General features: G+C 44.0%; 1 protein-coding gene across 4 annotated transcripts in view; it reads left to right on the top strand.

Moving 5' to 3' along the window:
* Nr1h4 (nuclear receptor subfamily 1 group H member 4) overlaps nt 1-10,718 on the top strand; it is a 53,865-nt gene extending 43,147 nt beyond the window's left edge. For all 4 annotated transcript variants that reach the window (XM_051206329.1, XM_051206328.1, XM_051206327.1 and 1 more), the window contains exons 8-9: nt 9,050-9,163; nt 10,122-10,718. In XM_051206329.1, the coding sequence (XP_051062286.1) occupies nt 9,050-9,163; nt 10,122-10,360 (353 nt within the window). In that variant the 3' untranslated portion in view covers nt 10,361-10,718. The remainder of the gene's footprint in view (nt 1-9,049; nt 9,164-10,121) is intronic.
* The last annotated feature ends 9,545 nt before the right edge of the window (nt 10,719-20,263 follow it).

Here is a 20,263-nt window from a genome sequence, read left to right as displayed (position 1 = left end):
TGTTCTGCAGATTCATACTTTATATTATCAGATCCAAATTATATACACAAAGATACTGTCTCCTGAGATGTCGTTATGTAAAGGATCAGCGTTTATTTGTTAATTAACTAAAGCTATGGAACTCACCCACCCAGGTCTGTGGTGGTGGAGTTCTTCCAATACAATTTGATTGCATCAGTGGTTTTAGTCCTAATGCAATGCAAACTAGGCTCCCAATCTGAAAGTTTTAATAAAAATAAGAACAATCATATAATACTATGAAACATGATCAGGCTGAAATGGACTTGCTAACTCTAACGAATGTGCATCTCAACAGTAAGGCACTCATAGCAATAACCTCATAAAATGAAACAACTCGCTTTGTTTGTTTCAAATCTAAGTAAAGCCTAAAATTTACAGGGCTTTGGGGGGGGTGAGTTTTCTGATTCCACAATAGACATAAATGAATATCTAGTTCACAAGTATTTCTCAGGGTGACAGTGTGTCTCAAGAGTTTGAACGTTGTTGCTGTTGTTGTATCATCTTGCAAGTATTCTCAGTGGCCTCTATGGGTGGGAGTCATATTCTGTGTATCAAAGCTGCCCAGCTAATCCTTTCCTAGGTGTCTACCTAGGAAATGAGCGCAGGTATTTGGAGGTCCCGTGCTGTTTCTATATATTGCACCTGTCATTTACCAAGGTCTAACATCTACCAGCTTTTGGCCAGTCAAGATAAAACCCAGTAAAACACATTGTTGCCCTCCAGCAAGGAGATCAAATATGAGCAGCAGGCAGCAATGCCAAGTGGCTTCTCTGTGAATGATCACAGACACCGAGGTTAGAGAAACCAGATACTCATATTAGGGTGATGATGTTGTAATTAGCAGTAGTGCTATGCTAGACAATACTGTATAAAGTGTACAAGACCTCTTTTTTATCCTTTGAAAGATGCATGAAATGAAAACGGTGTAACTACATTTCCCCAAGAAACAAGTAAACCAATGATGAGTTCAAATATTGTCTTTCAAAGGACTGAAAATGCAAAGTTCTAAATGCAGACCATTGATAAGAAAGGCAAGTGCTTAAGGTAGCTTACACACTTGCCACCTCTAATTTTACTTTTCAAAGTGGTCACATGTTAATTTTGGCATGGACCAGTTGAGGTTGAGTTACAGAGACATTTTCTTCACATGAAGAAGTATCGAAATATTCTGAGTCAATATTTTTAATATTTCTGGGCAGACACATCTCTAACACTTTGTACTTTCTTGGTCGTGGGCATTTACATGTCTGCCTCTTCTACTGATCTGTTAACTGCTTGAGATGTTGTTGTTCTGGCTTTATTGTGATGTCCAGTGCCTACTAGGTATACTAACACGTCTGGAATTGTTGACTTCAGTAGGAAGTTTATCCTGGCAGTTTATCCAAACTCTGGTGAGTCCTAACCACCAGTAAGATCTAATTTGAGCAAATACATTCTTGCTACTAAGACTAATGCAGGGCGCATTATTCATTAGTATTTTAAACGAACCATTTTTAATTGTTAAACTGATTTGAAGCTTTTAAAAATTAAAGCCAGTTGTCAAGGCACACATTTTTTTTGCTTGGTAAGAGTTTAGCAATCAAAACGTATCTTAGTATTAGAAGAATGCTTTAATAGTCTTTTCAAAATGATATTAATTATTATTGTGTTATGCTTGTGACTGCAATGCACAGTGTGTAGAGGTCCAAGACCTTTTTTTCAGAGTTGGTTCCCTCCTTCCACCTTTGTGTGGCTTCCAAGAATCAAACTCAGGTTGCCTGTGCAGCAAGTGCCTTTACCTGTTGAGCCATGCCAGTGGCCCTCATCATCTTAATGACATCTTTCACTTTCATTACACTTTCAAACTATGTCACCCTTGTCCCGGGGAACTAGAAGAACATAGCAACTGATGAAAAATGTATGAATTTCTGTGTCTGCAGCAGGATGCCAATGATTAGAGATACACTTCCGCGATCACTTCTGTGATAATAAGGAACGCCTGTGGGCAGCCATCCCAGGCAAGTCTGGGTGGAGACGTAGCCACTGTTTCTTCCCTCATACATGGGTTTGGTTTCCAGAGCGCGGTGAAAAGGGAAGCTATGGTTTGGATAGGTGTGCTAAAATGGAACTTGGAGAAGAATTCGCTGTGGTGGGGAAAGCAGCCTTTGGACGTGGGTGCGGTACCTGTTTAACAGGGAGAGATGCTGAAGACAAGCATCATGTGTCATCTGTTAGAGACACTATCCGTTACAGTGATCTTGCATGAAGGTCCCAGAAACCCCAGAGGGACATGGCCTTAAAAGGGTAGAAAGCAAGGACTGGCCACTCTGTCATATGGCGCCTGTCCCGCAAGCACAAAGACCTGAGCTGATCATCTGAGTTAAAAGCTGGGGACATATGCCTGGGACGCCAGTGCAGGGCAGGCAGCTCATCTTGCCAAATCTGTGGGCTGCCAACTCAGTGATACAGGAGCTAGCCAGTGCTGACCTCTGACCTACTCACATGCCTGAGCCTCCCACCCCCACCCCACATTTTTTAAAGTAAGGAAATAAGGACTAGGGATGTGGCTCAGTGGTTGAATGCTTGTCAGTCATGTACCGAAGCCCTGAGGTGGATCCCAGTAATTTTTTTTTTTAAAGTAGGGAAAAATGTTAGCTCAGATCGAAAGCCAGAAGAGGCAGCCGCAGAACGCAGAAGCGGTTACTTTGGCGGCCAGCACATTGAGAAGCACAGCTGCTGTCTTCTTGATTGTCTTTCCTTGTGTGCTGGCTTTAACCCCAGGCAAGCTCTTCTAGATGATGGCCAGAGCCTGTAAGCATCGCCTGTAAGCAAGGCACTGGCCACGGTTGAAAGCAAAAAGGAGAGTAGAAATCCCTAAGGGGGAGACCTCCCCGCCTTTAGTGACAGTGGCCAGAATTGTGCTGTCCTCTCTGGATGCTGCCTCTGCTATGGGAATGAGGCCAACAGTGGCTGGATCTTGGTCTGGAGCAAACTAAACTTTAGGATCCCAGAGGAGTTGCCACCCAGGAACACACCGGGGTGGGGAAAACTTAATGTGAAAGGAAAAGCTGAAGGCATGCATAGGCTGCGTTCAGGTGTGTATTTAACTGCTGTGCTACTGGGATGGTGTTAATTCTGGGGGGGGGGGAAATCAAATGACATGGTTTTGAGCAAATAGCATAATTTAAACAAGATGCTCAGTCTAAGAATGCAGAGGCATCGAGAGTACTGGAAAATGTGGCCTACATGATGCACAACCTTGCATACAATACATATCCCCATACCCAAAGCAAGTGCCTGTTTTTATACCTGATTCATACTAGGAAGTTAGCCAGGTAAGAATGATGACTTTTAAAGAGCTCAGTGGCCCAGCATTTGTCTAGCACCTGGATTTGATCCCTAGCATCCTCGGAACACAAAACAAAGAGGAGCAAAGCACAATGGTGTTTTGCTAAGGGTTACTCTTTCAGACGGTTTTCTTCCTTGAACAACTAACTCACCAACCACAGAAACTCCCCTGCAAGAGAAATCAAGAAACAGAGGTGCAGACAGAAACCATTTTTCTTCTTCAACTCAAACTTTTCCAGGACAGTGAGTTAGAAAACAACGCCCTCTTGTGGCCAACGTTGTGTCACCTGGTTCTAAGTAAAAAAAAAAAAAAAATGAAACAAATTCAAGCATTTAGGAAGTGAGTAGCTGGAAAATGGGAAAGGGCTGCCCCCTTCAGGACGATGTTGTCATTAGGCTTTTATAGTTTAATTGTTTACACTGCGACTGCCATTAGTAACGATGCTGAAGCTGGCTCCCAGAGAAGACTTGATCTGTCTTGTAGGAAAGTTAATTTTTAAAACTCTCTTATTAGTTATCTTCTACATTTTTCTATACCCCTGGCTTCTGCAACATGTACAAAATAAAACAGTATTAGTAAGCATTTTAACTTAATTTTTCCCCAAGACTTCATCAAATGTAATTAGCTAAAGGAGGCAACATCTTTGTGGGGGGAGGGGGTGAGTGAGGATTTATAAGGATAAACGAACTAGGAAATTTGGCAATCAAAGATGAATCCTAAATGTTGAACATTTTCAGATAAGTTGATTTGGATGGGCTCCAAATCCCTTGGCAGATGAAGTTATGGCCCAGGGCCAGTGAGATGGCTCAGAAGGTGAAGGTGCTTCCCCCAAAGTCCAATCGTCTGAGTTCGATCCCAGGGGGAGCCCACACCTAGCAGTTGTCCTCTGACTTCTGCATGTGTATCATGGCACACATATGTACATACACACATAAGCAAACATGTAATGATATTTTTAGGACTCACACCAAGGATTCATTCCGGTCTACTGTCTAGGCGTTTGCCCCCTCGTTACATGCTCCAAGGAAACGAATTACACATGCTTCATGAGACATCCATCCGTTCACAGATCAGTACTCTCCAAAGCTACTTCCCGGGATGAACCAGTCACTCATAAATAAGCCACTGATTCAAAATAATAAAAATGCAATTGCTCATCACACAGCTGAGTCATTCAAAATGAACGAAGGTATGTGTGGTTGCCAGCAAATAAAAATGAGCAATTCTCTAACAAATACATAAATATATGAACGTCCTTCTGTGACACCCCCTTCCGTGGCCTTTGGTCTATTTAATGGCATATACAGATGCTGACACTTGAGACATAGGTGTGGGAAGTAGGAAGGGCAACTCATGTGCACTGCACACACACATGGTAAAGACATGAATATAATTTGGCTAGAAACAGTTTATTTTGGTAGCCAGACAAATTAATTCAAGTGGATTTTGAAGAAATTTCAATAAAAAATTTACTGTTCCACATTAACCTGTTAGAAAGGTTAAAATCTTTCAAGAATTAACTGAGGTTCCTTTTTAAAAGACGAAAACAAAATAAAGTTGTGGCCAGGTCATGACGTTAGCTGATTTCTCCTAATGGGTACAGACACCGAACATGGAAGAGGCCTCAGGACATCATTTCTTGATTTTAGACAGGGTCTTGCTGTGTGCCTTGGGCTGCCCACTGACCTCAGCATCTTCCTGCCTCAGTTTCTCAAACGCCAGGGTTAGAGACATATACCTCCACTTACAGCTAAGAGTGTTAATTTTTGGAGTTAAAAAAGAAAAGAAAACAGTAAAAAAAAAATTACAAACCATTGCTTTGCTTTAATGTCTGGAAAAATGCCAAGGCAATTCATTGACCAGACAAGTTGTATTCATCTGGAGTAAAAAGTAAAATGATTTTCAGCCTGGTATGTGATATATGCCTCTAATCCCTACACTTGGGAGGCAGAGGCCATCCTGGTTTAAATACACACACACGCACACACACACACACACACACACACACACCACTATTGGCCTGGCGAAATGGCTCAGCAGGCAAAGGCTCTTGCTGCGAGCCTGATGGCCTGAGTCTGATCCTTAGAACCCACGTGGTGGAAAGAATAGATTCCGAAGAGTTGTCTTCTGACCTTCTCATGGGCACTGTGGCACCAGCACCCCTCCCCCCAGAAAATTAAGAAAAAAAAAACTGCTTTGTAGAGGCAGATCACAAATTTAATCTAGACTAAAATGGCCTGAGGTCATGAGAAGTTTGTTAATGCAGTTAGTCTGGACAACTATGGGTAAACAGTGTGTCTCTTTGCTTATTTATTCATTTTTATTCTTGCAGTACTAAGGATTAAGGCTAAAGCCGCTCACTAGCTAAGCAAGTGCTTTCCCAAGCTGTATTTTTACTGTTTTGAAGATGGTTTTTTATTATTTAAGGTTGTTTTTTGACACCAGTTCCCCCCCTCCCCCTCTCCAACTCCTCCTGTGCTCCTCACCCCTGTGAATTCAAGACCTCATCTTCTTTTGAAATCTATCGTGTTCACTTAGTATTGCTCCTATGCGAATGGGTTTGACGCAGACCACTTGGGATTAGATAGCCTATCAGGGGGCTCGTCCTGGAGACAATGGATTCTCCCTCTCTTACCCACAACTCTTCACCCACATCCATGTTGGCGTGTCCATTGTGGTTTCTACGACCTTATGTAGACAGCCATATTGCTGAGATTTCGTTGGTGCAGCACCCTGCTGTCTCTAGAAGACAATGTCGTCACAAGCTGCACTCTGGTCCTCTGGCTCCTGTGATTTCTCTGAGCTTTAGGTGTTGCAGATGTACCGTCCATGCCTGGGCTCACCACCGTCGCTCTGCACTTTGGCCTTTGGGGTTCTAGTAGATTTCAGGTCTTATAGATGTCCAGCTATCCTCGGATGCTGGCGGTCCTTTCTCCCTCGGCCTCTCAGTCTATTGGCGTCACAGGGCTGCCCTACCACCGAGGTCTTACTGTGAGGCAGGTTCATCTCATATAATGCCATCATTGTACAATTCGCATTTCACAGACTTCAAAAGTTTTAATGTGTTCAAGGCCATTTCAGGGACTCAGATTTCAAAGTCACAAGCTGGCCCACAACCTCTAACCTTGTGTTGGAAGCAGTGAGCAGCGTTCCCAGGCTCAATCCCCAGTCCTTGGAAGTTGTGTCTTCTTTGGTCTTAAGTACTAAAACCCAGTTCTGTAGCAGCTGGATGAAGGGCACTCTTCATATGATATAATCACCCTCTTGCCAAACAAAGACTCTGCTGTTGAGAGAACCCACTGAGGTCAAGAACACGATCAAAGGTGCCGGGTGTGGGGAGAGGATTGCACTGTGTTGAAATAGCTGAGAAAGGCCAAGGGCTCAGTTCAGAAGAGACTGCAAGCTCTTCTTAAGGTGAGGCTTTGGCTTGCTGACAAACTGACTTTCTAGAAAGTGTACCCTCAGTTGACAGTTGAACTCCCGAGCATCCAACTGTATTCTCGCTTGGTTCAGCCAGAGTTCTGTGGCTCTAGATGTGGTGTAGGCAGGAAGTAAACAATAGATTCTTGTGTGGACCAATCTGGACACCCTCAGCCTTACTGCCATTCATCAGCGAGTCATAGCTACCTCTCTCTTTCTCTGATTCCTTAGCCCATTTTCCTCTGCAAGAAAATCATGCATAGAACAAGTTCCAAACTAATATTTTTTTTGAGTAAGTAGAAAAAAAAGATGACGCAAGAGGTTTTAAAGAATAAATAAGAATAAAGAAGTTGAAAGGGAATGAGGGTACTTTAAGCGGTGGCAGCCATGTGTGTATGGAGCTGGGCAGACTGGACTGCTGAGGGAAACTGAAGTTGATAGGAAAGGACGGGAAACTGAGTCAGAGCCTTGCAACTTTGGTTTGGGTCGTGCACTGCCGCTCACTAGCTGTGTCTCTCTGGGTGGGTTCCTGACTTTTCTGTAGGTAGTTCAGGGTTCTCAGCACATGAGTCTGAGTCGTGATCCCCCACAAGGGGTCACAGATCAGACGATCCATAACAATGACAAAACTGCAGTTACAAAGTAGCAACGAAGTAATTTTATGGGGGGGGGGTCACCACAACATAAGGAACTGTATTAAAGGGTGCAGTGTCAGGAAAGTTGAGAACCACTGAGCTTGTGGGATTTTAGAAAGTTTAATCAACAAACAGCAGAAAAGGAGTGGATTTAGGGGAAGGTGGTTGGGTTTGGTTCCCTCCCTCCCTCCCTCCCTCCCTCCCTCCCTCCCTCCCTTTTTCAAGGCAGGGTCTCTCTTGTGTAGCCCTGGCTGCCCAGGAACTCACAGAGCTACCTCCTGCGTGCTGGGATTAAAGGTGTGCGCCACCACCACCAGCAGAGGATTTGTTCCCACCTGGCGTCTTTAATATTTGACACACTGGGTGTGAAAGGAGTGGCCAAGAAATACCCACCGAAGAGTGCAGTGCACATGGTGGATTCAGTGACTACAAACTCCAGAGAGGCAGAGGCCCCCATTTAAAAGGAAAGTACATGAACAGCAAGAGCCCTAGAAAGGTGTTGAAGGTGTGTGAGAAGTGAGGAGAAAGTATGTGACTTGAAGCTCCGAAAGGCTTCTCCGGTATATGGATTGAAGAAGAATAAGCAAGACAGGAGTGAGGAACAATTGCTATGCTCCAGATAAGAGAGATGGTGGTTGAAACTAGAGGCCAAGCAAAAGGGAGTGTGGGGGAGGGGTTAGGACGGAAGCACCACACACCAGACATCTCAGCCACCAGCCTGGACACCTGGGGGCAAGGGTAGCCATCACTGGAAATGGAGGCATCGGGGAGGGGGGGAGTCTGGAGAAAGTTGGGAGGTTTGGTCTCTTCCTGGCATCTGTCATATTTGATGTCCTGAGTTTGTGAAGAGTGGCCCATACTGATTAATGCATGGTAGGTAATGGGTCTGTTAGGTAGGTTCAAACTCATTCAACTCTGGCCAATTCACTCAGTGTAATTAATTGCCTGTACACCTGAACTGAAGCGCAACTATGCAGTGTTCATTGTTAAGGTTGCTCTCTGTCATGAGTGTATCTATTGATATTGTCCCCACCCAGAAAATGGTGCCATTCTAGAAATTTCACTAGCCCAAGTGCATTATCATTTATTATTACACACTTGGCCAAAGACAGTGCTGAATTCAAAGACAAAGCATCAGCCATGGGGCTGTCCTTTGAAGATTTTGCTTATTGATCTTCCTTACACACTCTTGTCTGAGGTGTATAATAGACTATAATAAAATGAATATATGTGGCTTGGGGGAAAATGTGAGTGTGTGTGTTTTGGGCTTTGCACTTTGCAGTCACGATTTTCGATGAGTTGGTGAGAAGGCTCTGAGGGTGAAAGTGCTTGCTACACAAACCTGGTCACATGAGTTTGGTCACTCAAATCCATGTGAAGGAGAGGACCAGCCCCACGAAATCATACCCTGACCTCAACATGCACACACACACACACACACACACACACACACACACACACACACACACTCACACACCAACACACTCACACACACGCTTACACACACGCTCACACACACACTCACACACCAACACACTCACACACACGCTCACACACACAAACACACACCACACACACACACTACAAAAGTAGTGACTAAAATGAAAGCTCTTTGTTTTAACTGTGTTTTTCAACTCCTCCGCAGGCATCTCTGATGAATATATAACGCCGATGTTTAGTTTTTATAAGAGTATCGCGGAACTGAAAATGACTCAGGAAGAGTATGCGCTGCTGACGGCCATCGTCATCCTCTCGCCAGGTAATTTTACTTTCACACTTGAGTTTTCACAGTGACCCATGCCTGTAATGTCCAGGCTTGAGGGCTGGTGGAGGAGGAGTACCGCCTGGGCTACACAGTGAGCATCCATCTCACAGACATTATAACCATGGGAGGATATGGGAAGGCGATGAGAAAATAATGGATGGCATGCTCACTAGGTTATTAGGGAAGAGTCTTCCCCAAGGCAAGAGGCTGACACTTGGGCAGGGGTAGCAAAGAAAGCGTGTATGTTATAACAGAGCAAAGACCCCATCCTTCAAAAGACTTTTGTTAACAGGTATGCGTTATGTCCCATTTCATAACTCTACAAAAGCATACTTAACTGTCACTGTATCTGTACAGTTGTATGTTTCCAATTTTCTTGTTTAAAAATTGTAGAAATGAATATGTCTGTGCATAAAATGTATTTTCAAAATTGACTTTAACAATTTGGGTGCAAATAATACTGTGTTAATAGTTTGTAAAACGTGTTATGGTAGCCTTAAATAATTTTCATATGTGATGATTAGGCAGATGCTAGTGGCTACTCTTTGGGCATTAATAATTGTGATTGAAAAAAACCCTGTTTGACGGAGCCTCTTAGATTTACACACTGATTCCCTATGACCTGGGATTTCCCCAGAGACAGAATGCTTACACCTATTATGAGGGTTTTCTTTAAGGACTTTGATTAGAAAGGGAGTTTAGGGGAACTTCTGGGAGTATTTGATGGTCCATATTTTGGTTTACATGTAAGTCCATTGTTGATATGTGTGTGTGTGTGTGTGTGTATGTGTGTGTGTGTGTACATGCATGTAACTTATTACATTGGAAATTTTGTACATTTAAGCATACAACATTAATAAACAGTTTCAAAAGCTTAGGCATTGCCATAATTGTGTCAAAACAGTACTTTTCACTCTCTTATCTTTCTATTTTATTTCAAACCCTCAAATAGACAGACAATACATAAAGGATAGGGAGGCGGTGGAGAAGCTTCAGGAACCGCTGCTTGACGTGCTACAAAAACTGTGTAAGATTTACCAGCCCGAGAATCCTCAGCATTTTGCCTGTCTCCTGGGCCGCTTGACGGAACTGCGGACATTCAACCATCACCACGCAGAGATGCTGATGTCCTGGAGGGTGAATGACCACAAGTTCACCCCGCTCCTCTGCGAGATCTGGGATGTACAGTGATGTGCAGGGTGAGGGACTATCTCCTTGTCTGTGTTGGGACATAAATCTGATGTTTGACTTCCCATATTTCATTTGTACCTGGTTTCACTCAAGAATCTTGAAGAATTATTTATGCAGCAATCGTGTAACTCCCACACTTGTAAATACAGGCTAGATAGAATTGCTTTCTCTGCATTACATTTTACAAGGCTGCAGGGAACCCCATTGGCATGCCCTGTTTGCCTAATTAAATAGATTGTTACTTCAATTCTGTCTGCTGAACTAGGGACAACCTCATTTTAGTCATCATTTGACAATATTGCATATATTTTATTAAAGAGCTGTTTCAACTGAGACAATAAACTGAACATAACGCCAACAGACTTCTCTTTTGAAGAAAAAATGTTGAATTATTTCTTTAAGTGTGATGATGGATGGACGTCTTAGTGAGTCTCAGGGTCAGTAATTTACAGAAAGTAAACTCTTGGACAAAAGGGTTATGTTTCTATTCCTGGGGAAGCCATGATTGATCTTCATCCATTTAGGATAGCCTTCTGATCATCAAGGAAGCTAATGGTTTTCTGCATAAAATACTCCCTGGGGCACCCTCTCCCATGCAGTCACCCCCCCATGCAGATAGGGTCCCCTCCCACGCAGTCAGGGTCCCCTCCATGCAGTCAGCTCCCCCCCCCATTCAATCACAGTTCCCTCCCATGCAGTCGGCCTCTGTCCCTGTGCAGTCATGGTCCCCAAAGCAACATTTCCAGACAGAGAATGAAAATGCAGTAGATGTGGGACAGTCCCTATCTCTCTGGAAAATGCACACTGTGACTTCAGAAGTCCAGTTTATCATTGTCTTCACTCCTACAGCTGGGTGCACAACCGTTATGTATACTTCCCCGAAGCAGGAATTGGTTCATTTCCTTCCTTCCTTCATTATTCAGTGTGGTAGTCTTCTCCCCATCCTCCTTTGCCTAACACAATAGAACACCTTCTGCAAGCAATGAGCCCAAATCTCCTAAAGTAAGCCCAAATGGAGCTCGCTTAGTAAGCAGAAGATTTTTACAGAGAAATAAAAAGCAACTCTAGAATTCAAATGGCACTGCTCAGAAAGTTCTCTTTAAACGCTAAATTCTTTTGCTAATTTCCACGGAGTATACAGAGGTGGTTAAGATCCTACAACTTCTGGGAGGGGGTTGCAAAAGAGTACAGAGGAAAGTAGGAGGGTGCTAACACAGAAACCTGAGACAGTCCGATGGTGCAGGCAACATCTCCCCCGGGATTCAAAGGATAGCTCTCTATTCTATGGGCCAGAGGGCTCAAGGTAAAAGAAGGGACAGAAACAAAGGAGGGTGAGAAATAAACAAATTCTCCAAGAGACTGAAACTGGAGGGAAGGAGGCAGAGCCCACAAACCACCACTGTAAATGCAGGTACCGGAGTCCATTGTTTAGAACTTAGTTAGTGAGTGCAGAGGATGAGAGACAGAATTAAGGCTGAAGTAAATTTCTCAGCACCTGAATGTGGAGATTCAGTCTGAGGAACAGAGTGTGGTTTGGCATCTCTGGATCGCAGGCGTCACACGGGGGAAGTGGTGGGAAGTGGGAACTTGTGGGCACTGCACATAACTTCATCCTGCTGGTCTGGGTGTACTGAAGTGGTCACAGCCTTGCAGCAGCAAACACCGCGCTTTCCGTGAGGAAGAGTGACTGTGATACTGTGGGAGATGCAGCTTTGGACTTTGTCCCCAACTCTAGGCACAGTTTCAGAAACTCTCAGGACTCAGGAATAGTGGGCAGCCTGCCTCAACCCTGATTTTAATGGGATACTTCTGAGTTTTTCTCCGTTTAGGATAACATTGGGTTTGTCACACAGAGCTTTTATTACATTGAGCTATGTTCCTTTCAGTCTGTTCTCTCCCAGACTTTTACCATGAAAGCCTTCGATTTTTGTCAAGAGCTTTTTGTGCAGCTCCTGAAATGACCATGTCATTTTTGCCTTTAAGTCTGTTTGTATGATTTATTTTTATTGATTTCGTGTGTTGACCCAATCTTGCCGCATTCAGTGGTGGATAAGAGGGACATCTTTTGATATTCATGGCATGCTTCTGTTAGCCACATCTTAGCTTATGCTGGGAACATGACTGACTTGGTGGATCCCTAGATAGCTCTGGGGATGAGTGGATGATGGGAGATGTCATTCTGTAAATGTTTTTCTTATTGGTTAATGAATAAAGCACTGTTGTCCAATAGGAAAGCAAGATAGGCAGGACTATGAGACAAGGAGGATTCTAGGAGGAGTCAGCATGGAGAGACTGGAGAGAGCAGAGGCCGGTACCACTCTCCAGTAAGATAAGACCACGTGGAAACACTTAGATTAATAGAAATGGGTTAAGATTTAAGACAGAGCTACCCAATAAGAAATGCTAGAAACAGGCCAACAGCTTTATATGTAATAAATAGTTTCTGTGTGATATTTGGGGCTGACACTGCTGTGGGACAAGGCTGGTGGAAAACTACTCCTAACAGGTCAACCATGTGTTAGAAGGCTAGGATTGATTCTCAGTCTCAATGCCCAGCCTCGGGGTGGAGGGTATCAAATTTCATCACCAGAGGCCAAAGATGAGATAAATTACATCATTGCAGTAGAGTCTCCACACCTGCCCCTCCCCCAATAATGGGATTTGGAAAACTCTGGGTTGGTGAACATTCGGAGGCGGTGTGGAGGGTGGCATGCTGGGAAAGGGAGTGCGGCATGCTGGGAAAGGGAGTGTGGAAGCTCCTTGTTCCCCATGTGCTCTCACCTTCCCCTGCCCCTGTTCCATTTGGCTGTTTTGGCGTGGATGCTATGTACACAGCAGGTTATGGGACATCTGCAACAGGGGACTTCTCTGGTGGAGCTAGGCTACTGTCCAATTCTGGTCTAGCTCTCAGCTTACCGACCTGCTAGGCTATGTAACTGTACTGCAAGCTCTTGCTGCTGTATACGGAGCCTCTGCCGCCACCAGGCCTTCTTGCATAATGTGGGTTGTGGCATCTAAACTGTTGAGCCCCAAATCCTTATCCTTCCACAAGTGGCTTCTGCCAGGATCATTGTCACAGCGGGACACAGTGGCAAAGCTGCTTTCCTGGGGTCTGTGAGCTCTTCTAAGGAATTGCTAAACCTGAAGAGGAGGTTGCAGGAACCTGCCTTTTATAGTGGTCAGGGTCCTTATATAAATTAGGCCTGGGGTCGTCCTTTGAAGAGAGGGAGGAGGCTTGGGTTACTGAGCCCTTAGCCTGGCATCAAGATTATTAGCAAGGGATGCGGGCAAGGCTGTAGCTCAGAGGTAGAGGGTTTGCCTAACTTGTTACTCGGTGCCCTCCGTTTGCTCCCCAGCACCTGCCGGAAAGATCTGTAGCATCAGCACTGGTGTGGTACAGCCCTCTGATGCCGGAAGCGGATAAAATCCACACATTCAGTGTCATAGCATTCCCAGTGGAAATAGTTCACTAGTGGAGGATTTTGTCCCCTTGCAGGAAGTGTATGTGTGTGTGTGTTGTGTTTATGAAAATTTTTCTAGGTGTTCCTCCATTATAACGTCTCCTATTCTTGAGATTCTTATTTTGTCTAATGTTTCCTTAGTAAATCTATGTTCCCTCTGCTTGAAAATGTGCTGTGCATGCCGTGCCAACAGCCCTAGTACTCTGGCAGAGTCAGATGCTGGGTCCCTGTGAGTTCAAGACCAGTACGGTCTACATGCTGAGTTTCAGGCCAGTCAGGGCTACTAGAGAACTTGTCTAATCAAACATACAAACAGATGATCCCGGGGTGTTGGTGGGGGAGGGGTGCTGGAGAGATGGCTTAATGTAAAGTGTGCATCATGCTGCCTGCACGGACCTGAGTTTGTTTCCTAACACCCATATAGGACAGCTTAGAACCACCCCAAACTCCAGCTCTAGGTGATCCAGGGCCTCTTGCCTCTGTGGACACCTATACTCACTCATGTATGCATTCTCTCTCTCTCTCTCTCTCTCTCTCTCTCTCTCTCTCTCTCTCTCACACACACACACACACACACCTAAAAACAATAAAAATAAATATTTTTAAAAAATGAGCCAAATGAGTCATCTGGAGAGGAAAGCAACCCCCCCCCCAGTTTCAGAAACATTAAGAAACATGGCACCTCTAAAGACATGCTTAATGAGATGGGGACTCTTCTGCAGCGGCTGTAGATCTTCCCTGCTGAACCAACCCAATTTCTGAGTTGTAACTCAGGAGCATGACTTTGTCTGAGTTTCATTTTTTTCAGTCTTCTTATTGTGCACATGGCCTGAATCCTAACCCTCCTACCTGGCTGATGAGAGTTATCTTATCTCTGAAACACACACACAGACACACACACACACACACACACACACACACACACACACACACACACAGCTGTTTGCAGGTTGCCATTGCTGTACCTGTCTGCTTTCTTGGCCTCTAACTTCAAAAGCATGATTTTCTTCCTCTTAGCCATCTCTATCCAAATAGTGGCCTGCCCTATTGCATTTTAATTGCAAACTCCAAAAAAAAAAAAAAAAAAAATTATTCTTATGTTTCCCTCTTGCTCTGTCTGTAGATTCTGTTGTCTGAATCTATGAACCTGTAAGCAGGGCTCTGTCCTTAGCAACCAACACCCTATACAAGACCAGGAAGAACCTTGCCTCCACCCACTGAAGTTGGGCTCGGCTGCCTCTGTAGCTGGCTTTGGGCTAAGGAATGTGTGTTGAAGTGACAACATATCAGTTCAGAGCCGAGGCCTTTGGAGATCTGCATGTCTCTACTTGCTGCTCACACATCAACCATCTGCCATCTGCCAGGAGAATCTTGCCCTGGATAGCGGAGAGATGCGGAACAGGAGACAGGGTGAGTATACTGTGACCCAACCCACAGCCTGGAGCAACAAATCCAACATCCAGGAGCCAACTGAAAATTTCTAACCAAGACATACTGATGGTTTTTTCTTCTTCTTTCAGAAGCTAATGAAGTTGATATTTCATAGAAAGGAAGGAAGGAAGAGAGAGAGAGAGGCCTGGCCTCAAAGCTGCCCCCCAACACATTTTCTCCAACAAGGACACACCCAGTCTAAAGAGGCCATGCCTCCTAATCCTTCCAAGCAGTTCACCAACTGGGGACTAAGCTTTCAACTATCTGAGCCTATGAGTGTGTGTGTGGGTGGGGGGGGTAGGGAGTGTTGGGGTGTGGAGCATTTTTATTCAAACCACCACACTGGTGACGTTATTTGAAATCTCAGATCACACTGTGCATGAATCTAGAGAATTTTACATGACTTAATAAAAGACCCAGAGACAGATATTGGGGTTCAAGCTGAAGATCAGGAAAGCAAAGCAGCCAGGCACTAGCTCTCACCTCTAGCTCAGGCTGAAAGGGCTGATCACACACAGCTCTTCACCAAGTCTCAAACTGTTGCCTCTCCTCAGCTTGGCTGGAGAATAAATGCCTCATACTGTTCCTGTCTTAAATACCTCTCATGAATCTTGGGATTAAAGCTGTGAGCTCTGTTGCTATTTTAGACTGATTCAATCTTGTGTAAACCTGGGTAGTCTTGAACTCACAGAGATTGGGCTACCTCTTAATCCTGAGTCCTAGGATTAAAGGTGTGTACCACCACCTCCTAGCTTCTGGCTGCTGGGCTTAAGGTGTGTTCCTGGCTTCTATGGTTTGTGGCTGACTGCTTTTCTGAATCCTCAAGTAAGCTCTAATAAATCATAAATAATATATCACTACAATGTAAGATTAGTCATTTACTTTTTGAGTTTTTCTAAAATGAGTTTGAAGATTTTTTTTCTATCACTTGTAACTAAATTCGATGGAAACTTGATGATATTTGGATGGTGAGCCAATCAGAGAAAATAATGTTTCCATGAGCCCCTGTTAACATTTGTGACATCTTAGAGATGGCTCAGGGGGCCGTGGGGGAGCATCTTCATGCCGCTGTGCTTGTTGTGTGGTTAGTTTTATATCTCTGCTCAGATATAGATGGTATTGTCTTCTGCAGTTCCTGCATTACCATAAGTTTGGCTGCTTTAAACAACAGACATTCGCTCTTTCACAGTTCTGACGGCCAGAAATCTAAAATCAAGGCCTCAACAGAGCCAAGGCTCCAAGAAAATCTTGAGTCTCCCAGATTCTTACAGTGGCTTTTGGCATTCCTTAGTTTGTGAATGCATAACTCCAACCATGTATGTGTGCTGGGGGGGGGGGAAGCAGGGGGCTGTCTGTCTGTCTGTCTGTCTGTCTGACTGACTATTATAAGGAACACTAATCAGATCTGGGGCAAAGCCTAGTTCCAAGTAAAGTCATATTCTGAGGGCCAGGTGGGCATGAACTGGAGTGCACAATACTTACCCCACTACATAGATATTAACAACAATTGTTATTGTAAGAGTCATATGTACCAGGCTTTTTCTTTTGGGCCACCAATCAGCTCCCAAATCATGACATGGAGACTTATTATTAGTTTTGAATGCTCAGCCTAGCTTAGGCATTTTTTTTTTTTTTTTGGCTAAGTCTTTTAACTTAAATTAACTTTAATTAATCTACTTTCCCCTTTACTTTGTACATCTTACTTCCACTGCTTCTTGTGTCCCCCACCCCCCGTTCTCTCCTTTCTGCTCTCTGCTCAAGCCTAGTGGTCTCTCCCTATTTATTGTGCCCGCCAGCCCCGCTGCCTAGCTACTGGCTCCGGATAAGACCAATCAGGTGCCCGAGGCAGGGAGGACGCAACAAATTCAGCATAAACAAATGTAACACACCTTTACATAGTTAAAGTAATATCCTGCGAAATAAACAAGTATGACGCATTAAAATCATATTCCACAACAGTCATATTTTAATGACTTATACAAAATACTTATTAATAATACTTATTAATTTGAGGAAGGCATAGGGAGTGAACCAGCAAACAGCACACCCCCATGGCCTCTGCTTCGGGTCCTGCCTTCAGGTTCCTACCTCGAGTTTCTGCCCTGACTTCCCTCAGTGATGAGTGCGATGAAATCAACCCTTTTCTGCCTCTCCCCTCCCCAACAGTAGCATTCTCATAGTAGCAGACATTGGTATTGTATTCAGTGTAGATGGAGCCCAGTTGGTCACCTGCTGAAGGTATGATTTAATTGTAAGGCAAGAAGCCCAGGGATTTCACTCAGCACTTCACACAATGCACAATCCATAGCAGGCACTTAACAATGCCAAAGCATTCAGAACAGTTTCCAAAGGGCTGGAGAGATGGCTCAGTAGTTAAGAGCACAGAGAAAGCACAGTTTTTCCAGAGGACCTGGGTTCAATTCCCAGCACCCACATGGTGCCTCACAGCTGTTTGTAACTCCAGTTCCAGGGGAAATCTGACACCCTCACACATACACACATGCAGAGGAAACACCTGTAAACATAGAAGAGAATATTTCCAAAACCATGAAGTAAAGAACAAGAGGTCTGGGAAACTAACTCAAAATCAAATGAACATCAACCACAGGGCTTTTCCAACAACAAAATTTTTGGAGGATCTCACACACACACACACACACACACACACACACACACACGGGGCAAATAACTCCTAAATGTAGTGCATTCTAGAAACATAGGCTTCCAAACATGATGTTTCCTGAAGTGGGACATACTTTTGAAACTGGGAAGGCAGAATGGATAGACTGGCATCTGATGGAAGAGAAATTGTGTGTGTGTGTTTTCTTGTTACAACTATGCCAATTTCAATTAAAGAGACATCCTGTAAAACATGGCTATTAACCTAACCACCAATTAGAAAGCCTACACATAGAAAGTAGATTATAGCTTCTTTGATGGAACCCTCAATTACTAATTACAGTGTTAGAATCAAGGTAGGCTAAGCTGGTCAGTGTGCTTGGGGAATGGGGTAGTAATTAGGAATGGAAGTTGTGAATGAAACGAGGGAAACTTTATGTGAGAGAGGAGAAAGTGAAATCAACGAATCTAGAGGGGGATTGCTCACCCAAATCCATGTAACTGATGAAGAATACAGGCAGAGAGGAGGGATTGACACAGGTTTCCTGCCGCTGGTACACTTGGAACCACAACACTGCCCTACATCCTTGTAACTCAATTAAACAAGAGAATAAAAACAAAGCAGTCCTATAAAAGGTTGCAAGGCTTCATTCAGTAAATGACTTACAAACAGTAAGAGCAGTGTGTAATGGGGGGGGTGTTTGTTTCTGTTCCTCATTGAGCATAATTTCAGTTTTAAATAAATAGTATTCAAATATGTAGGCACAGGCATACATGTAAGAAAAAAAAAAAAAAAGAACCATTGCTAAGCTTTAGCTCATTAAGCAAGGTTTGCACAGGGTAATTTACTTATTATTAATTAACCAAAAAAAAAATTTTTTTTTGGGTGGTGGGAATTGAGCCACAGTTATCCTTAAGGATTTGTATAGAAGCGTAGAGATTTTGATATCTGATTTAAGGTATGAACTTAAAATCTGGCTAAATGAGGAAAGTTGCTCCATAGTTTTAAGTGTAAATATTGGGAAACACAGGGGTGATTTTAACAGACTGTGAATTTCTATGTAGTCAGCAAAGAGTTCTGAGATGAACTGCAATTAGAAAAAAAAAAAAAAAAAAAAAAAAAAAAAAAAAAAAACAACTCCAGTCTGGTACCTGGTACCATCAAGTCCATTTATCATGTGTTTGCCAATTTTTAATGACTGCCTTTCCCACTCATTCAGAATTCTGGGAGAGCAGGATCCCTGGCGCTTAGGGCAGAGCCCGATGCGAGTGTGCCGTAGCTGATGAACTGATCCCTAACCCTTATCTTCCACCGAGATGGACTGAAGTCGCTCTCGACAATTCAGCTACCATCGGAGCATCTCTTCTTCCATGTTTGTGTCACACTGCAGACTGAACACACCCATCGAAAATACACTGGTCCTCTACCAGCTCGTTTTACCTGTATTCCTGCGTCCGGTGCCACCACACAACCAAGGCCACATAAATCACCCTCTTAGGTACTTCCAAGACACTTCCTTCACACCCACCTTCTCAGCTAGTTTGGAGAGTTGTCATCCTTAGTTTTATTCATTTTTAATAGCAAACTATCCTAGTCCCTTCAAAAGCTTTTGCAAATGAAGCCCCCCGGCGGGGGGGTTGAGATAAATTCCTTCATTCCTTCCTTATAATCATCTCATCTGCCTCCGGGATCATACATTCCTTGGCAAGCCTACCTTCTGTGAACAAATCTTCAGAATGCTGCTACAGCTCCCTTTCTCTCCAGCGCCAAACTTTGGTTATTCCAAATGAATACTACCAAAACATTCACATGCCACCACGAATTCTGCATTTCTTGTTCCCTCTTCCTAGGAAGCGCTCCTTCCTTGCCATGGCCTCCTGACAGCTGCTTGCTGTTCCTTCAAGATCTAGCCACTTCCAAATCGCTGTCCATTACTTCCTTTTCCACGCTCCTCAACACTTTGAAGACGCAGGCTGTTTTCATTTGCTTCATATTAAAGCAACAGTGTGCTGTATTGTTTTTGTGAGAGACTACGCTTCTGTGCAATGCCCACACTTCAGAGAGGGAGGGAGAGAGATGAACCACTAAGGTGTCAGGACTTAACAAACGGAAGAGGCAGGAACCTAAGGGTCTGGGCCAGAACACAGACCTGCAGGCTTTCAGCCACATTGTGTGTGTGTGTGGGGGAGCCACTTTTGAAGTTAACTCCCATCTGTCGCTATAGTGTAACAATCACATGGTTACATTGTTGTTTTGACATCCAAATCCCCTTCCCCCATGTTTCCTGAAGGAAGGGCCAACATCCTCCTTTGGCATCCAGTGGTGGCTGCCGGGTTCCTCTCCCTCTCTATCTTTCTCACCCCGGAGTAAGGGCGGGGGAGGGGGTTCTCT

The sequence above is a fragment of the Phodopus roborovskii genome, unplaced genomic scaffold (genome assembly GCF_943737965.1).
Source record: "Phodopus roborovskii unplaced genomic scaffold, PHOROB, whole genome shotgun sequence".
Taxonomy (NCBI): Eukaryota; Metazoa; Chordata; class Mammalia; order Rodentia; family Cricetidae; genus Phodopus; species Phodopus roborovskii.
This window is presented reverse-complemented; position numbering and strand designations above follow the sequence as displayed.